We start from the raw sequence: 7,371 nt of genomic DNA on the forward strand, positions 1-7,371 counted from the left end.
TAAGAGCACTGAGCAAATACACACGCATTGAATGAGTCACACTGACCTCATGCATGGGATTTTGCAACATTGTATAGACCTAGTTGATTTAACCAAATAAGATGCAAATTTGCTGCAATACAGAATGAGATCTGCATGAAAGATAGGGTCAGTGTGCCTGCAATATTGACATTTACAATTACCCCATCTAGTGGTATACTGGCGCATTACTAGCCCTCTCTAAATGAAATAACTAAAAGGGGATTAAGACAAATCTGCTTCTTTTGCCATGTTTATTGAAATCAACCAGGTTACAAAACGAATGCACAAGTTTGAGACCCTTGTCACAACTTCCGAGTGTGTTCAAGTCTTCATTTGGAGCTGGTGTACTTGGTGACAGCTTTGGTTCCCTCAGACACGGCGTGTTTAGCCAGCTCCCCGGGCAACAGCAGTCTCACTGCAGTTTGCACCTCTCTGCTGGTGATGGTGGAGCGTTTATTGTACTGAGCCAACCGGGACGCCTCTGTGGCAATCCTCTCAAACAGGTCATTCACGAAGGAGTTCATGATGCTCATGGCTCTGCTGGAAATGCCCGTGTCCGGATGAACCTTTTGAAGGCGGCGGGAAAATGTTCGTTTAATTTTAGCTAGGAAAACCGAAGCAGTTAAAGCTTTTCCACCCACCTGTTTCAACACTTTATAGATGTACATCGCGTAAGTCTCTCTTCTTTTGGCCTTTCTTTTGCCCCTTTTCTCACCTGCAAGCTTCCCCTTCTTTTTAGATATATCATTCGTCATTCTTCAAACGATGTCAACTATTAACTTTGACAATATTAAGTAGGCTGCGTCAAACGCTGTATCAAGTACTTTAGGAATAAGTATCCTCTTTTTCTGGCTCAAGGACAGCTTTTTATGTAGCGCGCGTTAATTAGTGACTGATTTAGTTCACCTGCTTTGTTTTCTGAGCAGATAGGCTTGCGCTCCACATTAAGATACAATTAATGACTATGATAACGAATACAACTGTAGCCAGGAAGCCTCCCAAACGTGTTGGATTTTAATTCAGGAAGGTAATTGTTTCTGTCACAGAAATAAAACGTTATTTAGGTTTAAGTTATACCATTGCACATCACAATAGTGTCCACTGGGTGGCGCACTTGTACCAGCTTTAGGGCTGCAGGCATTCTTTACATTGGGGTTGTCTACCTGTAGTAGATTCCACTGTAATCCATTGTGTTCTTCCATGTAGCAAGTAGCTAACAAACTATATTAGACTTAGAGTTATTTTTAGATGACATAACATTTACAGGATAACACTTTTTGAGCTGCATTTGTAGTCACATTCAGAGTTTAGGTAGGCTCACTCTTGATCCACATGTAGACCTGCACTGTTTCCAGATGGATTAATATACACTGAGGCTATGCTTATTAAAACGCTGAATTCTGAATGGTAGTATGATCAAAGCTGGATTAAAGCAGGAACTTGCCCCAAAAGCCCCAGGTTCATTTTGTCTGATTAAGTGGGTGGCAGATATGTTTGGCTCCTTTGGTTTTTCTCTGAGGCCCCCTAGCGGCTTTGTCTGCCCTCTTGATGTACACAGAATGTATTTTAGCTTTAGTTGGTGTTACTGTGGTGTCTGATTGAGGTGGTTGGGGTATTTACATTTACATCCCTAAGCTTGTGTTTGATCCCGGACACTGTGTAGAACATTTCGACAAACAAACAATATTTGCTCCAGGCCTGTATCTTTATTACATATTCTTGTTGTGTTCATTGGGATGGAAAGTTTTAACATTTAAATTGGCCATCAGAGTGGGATTGTTCTAGTTATGTAGTATACTATCGTATTTAAGGACCAACTACATCAAGATTTGATTTGATTATAAAACATGTCAGCATTACTGACTTTGACCACACATACATTTTTAAAAACATTTTATTCCCCAAATCCCACAATGTTATTGTATTTTTCAGATTTTAGCATTATCTCCTATATACATTTCAATAAGTAGATATTTTCTTATACTGACATACCAGTCACAATTCAAAGGTGTGTGTGTGTGTGTGTGTGTGTGTGTGTGTGTGTGTGTGTGTGTGTGTGTGTGATACAAACACATCTCTCTAAATGGTAAAGCACTTTATCATGCTCATTCTTTACTAAACAACCAAAGCTTGGGGACAGTTGTATTGGCTTTAAACATGCCACAGGTTCCACTCAATTTTGAGATACTTCCATATCATGAATAATGTTATAGTAGGTAAGCAGTGAATGTGAGAAAATAGCTGCAACTTCACTCTATCAAGTAGGCTATTTAGGTTGTAGAGTGTGAAGTAAATTGACAGTAGTATTAAGGCAAACACCTGAGAACTCTAAGCAGTGGCGCGTTGCAATAACAACTCCATCATAGAAATGTTTTGGGTTTTAGATAGCTCTGAACTCATTACTGAAAACCTTTAGAAAGTTGCAGTTATTTATTAAAATTTTCACAAAACAAAATGTAAAGAGACACACATTTCTATCTGTCACATAGTACACAAACAACAAAAATACTGACATGTCAGCTATGCATTAATATGTAGCCTAAGCAATATGACATGTTTGAGCAACAGAGTGGAAACCCATCCATATTATTTGTCGTTAAAGTTTAACATGAAAGGCTTTTGCTGTAAAACTTCACAGACCCTCTGATGTTCTTGTAGATTTAATAAAGTATCTGCTTTAATTTCTTTTTCCGTAAGAAATAGGTACATTTGTGTTGATGAATGAGACGTTAGTGTTACAATTTGAGTATGTTAATTAGTGTCAAATCTCTTTATAGTACATTGCCATTCTTGTGTCCAGGGTCTTAGACTTTTTCTTCTCCTCTGTTTTGTTCTCCACAAGCAGACAGCAGATGTTAAGCAGTAGATTACGTATATAAATAAGGCCCTTATCTCTGACAGCATTTATGCAAAGGCATTTGCAGCAACTTCCACACACATTGAATAACAGCCATTGGTTGACTATATTGTGAAGGCCATCTTTTTCTCTGTTGTCTGACAGATTTCTGCAGTTTGCTTGTTTCAACTGTGAAGAGAAGATGGAGAGAAAAAAAGGTGAGTGTACGTGCACATCTGCTACTTTGCTTAGTCTGTCTGACAGTCACAGGAAAAAGAAAAATGTTGGCTGTTCTGTTTATCACGGTCTTTCATATCAACATATTGCTAAAGGCTACGAGGAGAGTTTCATTTTTTCCCCTGCAGGGTTTGTTGCTTTATAGAATAAAGCTTAGCTTGATACCTGCAGTGATTACTCTGTAGTTGTCAAATGCATGTTTTCGCAGTCGTTTATACAAATATACCTGTTTGCGTTTCTGTGAAGCAAATGTTAGAGCTTTATTATTTTGCTACTTAAACTTTACTTAAATGAGTAATGTAAACCCTCAAGGACAAAACAGCATTTGGTTCTAAATTAGCCATAAAAGTAATGTCTGATACAGTACATGAAAAAGGGTCAGGAACATTATTTGCTGACCTAACTACCATCGTGAACAAAATAGTTGTTTTATTTTTAATATGGGCTACACACGTCTAAACTACTGTAGACTTGAGTTTGCAGTGTACTTGTGTAAGCTGCTAAACATAAAAACAAAGTGCTTAGAGGCTGGGATAGTTAGAAAGGATCACAGTTTCAGTCTAATCTGTAGTTCAGGTAATGTTTTTGCTCCTTCATACTGGCATCGCTCTGTTCCGTGTAGTGTTGCATCTCTGCTGCTTCTTCTTTAACTTCATGATGTATGTGCTCTTAAATGTTGACTGCTTTACTGCAGGGATCAGTTCCTAATAGGGTAATTTGTCCTCTGAGGTGCTTGCCAAATCTGCATAACTTGGGCATCACAAAGAATGACTTACTGTAATGGCTCCTTTTGACTTTACATCATATCAGGGCGGTTTGCTTGTCGTAGGATTTTTTTGCTGAACTGTAGTAATTATAGAACATTACTTAATATCCAGCATAGTGAGAGTGGCAACATCGCTGCTTTACTGTTTTATACTGCTACTATCAGGTTAAACTGCAAAGCTTTTGCAGCACTTGGTGACAGCAAGCAGCATATCAGGCCAGCAGTATGAACCACATTGTTTGTGACTATATGTTATTGACCAACCTAAACCATATCAATCTTGTTAATAAATCAGATTAAAAGCATTTCTTTCCTTCCATTATCAGATATCCTGGTTTGCGTTAGCGCTCCATACAGTAGCTTTTGACAACATTTTATTATTTCTGGCAGTGCTAAACACTTTAATTAATAATGAATTCAGATAAAGCTGTTAATCTAAAAATCTGAATTAATCAACAACACATTTATTGGATGTGCAAAACAGAAATCTGACCAAAGCTAAACATGGAACTGTAAACTCAAAGTCTAGCATTTACATAAAGTATGAGCAAATATAACAGACAATAGCCATGAATATTAGGCATTACTGTGAATTACACCTCACTCTTGTCTAGATTGCATTAGGGTTAAATAGCCTATAATCTTTACAATATTTAGTTGCTTTTACGAACATATCTTGACTAGTCAACATGCAGTTATTACATTGTGAAGAAACAGACCAGCTTTTATAAGAGGTATTTTAGACCCTGAATTTTCCAGAACATTAGTTGATAGTTAAATCATATTCAAAGGCTCCCAAAAAGCGAGTGCAGTGCTTAGCAGCGCCTCAAATATTACCCCTTATTAATATTCACTGCATTATTCTGTGCATTCTACCATCCACTTGAAGCCAATTACTGTTGAAAAGTCCACCACTTTCAGCCTGCAATCTGCAACAACAGGCATGCCTGCCGGTATGAATTTGGGGTTTAAGTTTGCAAATCTTTACACAGACGTTACCCAAATGTAAAGAAAATGCAAATAAATGCAGCGTGAAAAGTATTTGCAAACTTACTGAATATAGAAATCTAATGTCAAATGCAGATGTATGCAACAATTATGTTTCACTAAAAACAATTCAGTTATTTATCCCAATCTAGTATCAGTAATCAGTAACTGTGAAACCATGTATGTGCCATCATCACAGTAGTCGCAGGATTTCACCTCAAGGTTTTTCTGTTTTTCTCATATAAAAGGTGACGTTAGTTCTGACAGGACACTTGATACCATGGCCACAAAAGGTAAGGTTATAGTCAACCCTCTGCACATCCACCACAAATTGCTTGCACAAATTGGTCCAGTACTTGAAGATGGTCTATTAGACATGGTTGCTGCTGTTGGTTTGATGTGTTTTTTTTAGTTAATGTCTTTTCAGCAAACTCCACTGCAGTATACATCTGATAGTACTCCCAACATGCTCACGAAGATACTTGTGTTATAACTCTCATTGTAGAGTTAGTATCTATAAAATAGCATCACCCTTCAGCCAAATCCATATTTGATTTCCGTTTCAGGCAGTAACTCAAAGGACTTAGTTTGTCAGTGTTTGTCAGCAACGTTGACTTGCATGGCTTTGTTTGCAAATGAAGACTCAGTGAAGGTCTCATATGTTAAATAGGCACAACATCATCCATCACTGTTGCATTTTTTTTCTTCAGCACATTAATCATTATCGGTCATGACTGTGAATACAAAGGAGTGCAGCTGAATTTATACATTTTAAAGTATAGGAGGGATTATCTCTCCTTGAGTCAAGCATTAACCACTTGTAAATTCAAACATCTTCATCAAGTCAATGACAGGAACAGTATTAGATATATTTAAGGTGTTCTGATGGTGTGAGTTAATGAAAGTGACTCAATCCTGTATTGATCTTAGCTTGTACTGCTTTTGGGTGGAAGAAGCAAAAAAAAGGCAGCTGTCTTGTAGTTTTAAAATTGCAATACCTCAGACATTGTTTTGGTAGACCTATTCTAAGTCTTAGCATTCCCTGTCAGGTGAAAATACTGTGATAGGTGGATTCAAAACCACAATAGTCTATCACTTCAGGCATCATGTTGCATTTCCTTCTGTGGACATTTCTTAAATTGCATCTCGACTGTGACAACGTATGGTTGACATTGCATTTCTCAGAAGTGTACGGATGGAATGGTTTAAATAGTTTTATCTGAATAGTATACCTCTACAGTGTTGTGGGTAAGGGTTGCTATGGTCTCTGTGTGTGGTTACTAGGGCATAATATTGATTTAATCCTGAAGGGCTGTGGTCCTATCCTTGGCAGTTCACCTATTGTTATGATAATAAGACATCCCTGGGTAGCCAATGAGGGACAATCTTGTTTGGTCCTAGGATAATTGAAAAGGTTTCTCAGAATGGTGTGGTGAAATATTAACCCCAGCAAAATCACCATCTCCAAGCCTGAAACTCTCATGTAGTCACACACAGTAAACCATATCCCTGGACTGCTAGTATGGCCAGACTGTGAAATGCAAATTGGGATTAGTCCATCGCTTGGAACTACAAAGAAATGAAAATCTCTAACCCATGCTGTCACAAGACTAGACAATACATAAAGATCTTAATTCAAATGATTAATGAATAATATTAGTATTAATGAAGAAAGCATTTAACCTGCTGGTTTCGGTTAAAATGTTAAAAGGTGGACATTTCTGGAACTCCATTATGTATACCAATGCAATAAACATGCAACCTGTAGCATTCTTGTAAGCGAGCAAACATGTTGGTGACAGAGGCTGACGAAGCAGATTAGAGAATAATAACACAGTGAAGGTGGTGTCCAGATTGAGAGACTTCCCCTGTGAGCACAGACACACAGGCAAAGCAGCCATTCAGCAGTGGGATGGATCCTGACTACTAAAGAGGGAGAAAGAGAGATAGGGAGGAAGAGAGAGAGAGAGAGAGAAATGGGGGAGTGGTGGAGAGAGAGAGAGAGAGAGAGAGAGGAAACGAAACGAAAAAGAGAGTGAAAGGCTCCACACGGCAGAATATAAATCTGTATGTTAACAGGACTAAAGCTTGAGGTCTCGAAGCGGCTTCAGTGGTTATGCTGGTAGGGGGTGGCCATAAAGCATCAAGATGGTCTTCCCTATTAACTGAGGATCTGTGCAAATAAGGAAGTGGAACCCGTGGGAGCTGTGAACGCCGGTTGTCAAGCACAGTGGTGGGCTGGTCGGAGGTCTCTGACCCCCTCATTTTTATTTCTGGAAGAAAAAAGAAGAGCAAAAAAGACACGAGAGAAAAAGGAAGGTGACAGCGAGGGACCAGTGAGCCATTTCTCTCTTTATTACTTCCATTTACAAAACCATTGCATCCCATTATCACAGCGATGTAGAGGCATTCTCTCCGGTTAGAGGAGGAAGGGTCCCATTGACTGCTGAGGCTTAGCACCTCTCTCCAAACGCTAGCCCTTTTCATTGCAGTCCCCCCCCCCACCCCCCGTCTCTCGCCTCTA

The 7,371-nt window shown here is 38.8% G+C and overlaps 1 protein-coding gene across 1 annotated transcript; it reads right to left on the reverse strand.

Annotated features, from left to right (window-relative positions):
* Nucleotides 1–350: 350 nt before the first annotated feature.
* Nucleotides 351–776, reverse strand: h2bk1 (H2B.K variant histone 1). Its single transcript, XM_078264012.1, has 2 exons — nt 663–776; nt 351–587 (listed from the first exon to the last, which is right to left on the reverse strand). Exons 1-2 carry the CDS (start codon nt 774–776, stop codon nt 351–353), a joined length of 351 nt encoding a protein of 116 aa, XP_078120138.1.
* Between the last annotated feature and the right edge of the window lie 6,595 nt (nt 777–7,371).

Source organism: Sander vitreus, chromosome 12 (genome assembly GCF_031162955.1).
Source record: "Sander vitreus isolate 19-12246 chromosome 12, sanVit1, whole genome shotgun sequence".
Classification (NCBI taxonomy): Eukaryota; Metazoa; Chordata; class Actinopteri; order Perciformes; family Percidae; genus Sander; species Sander vitreus.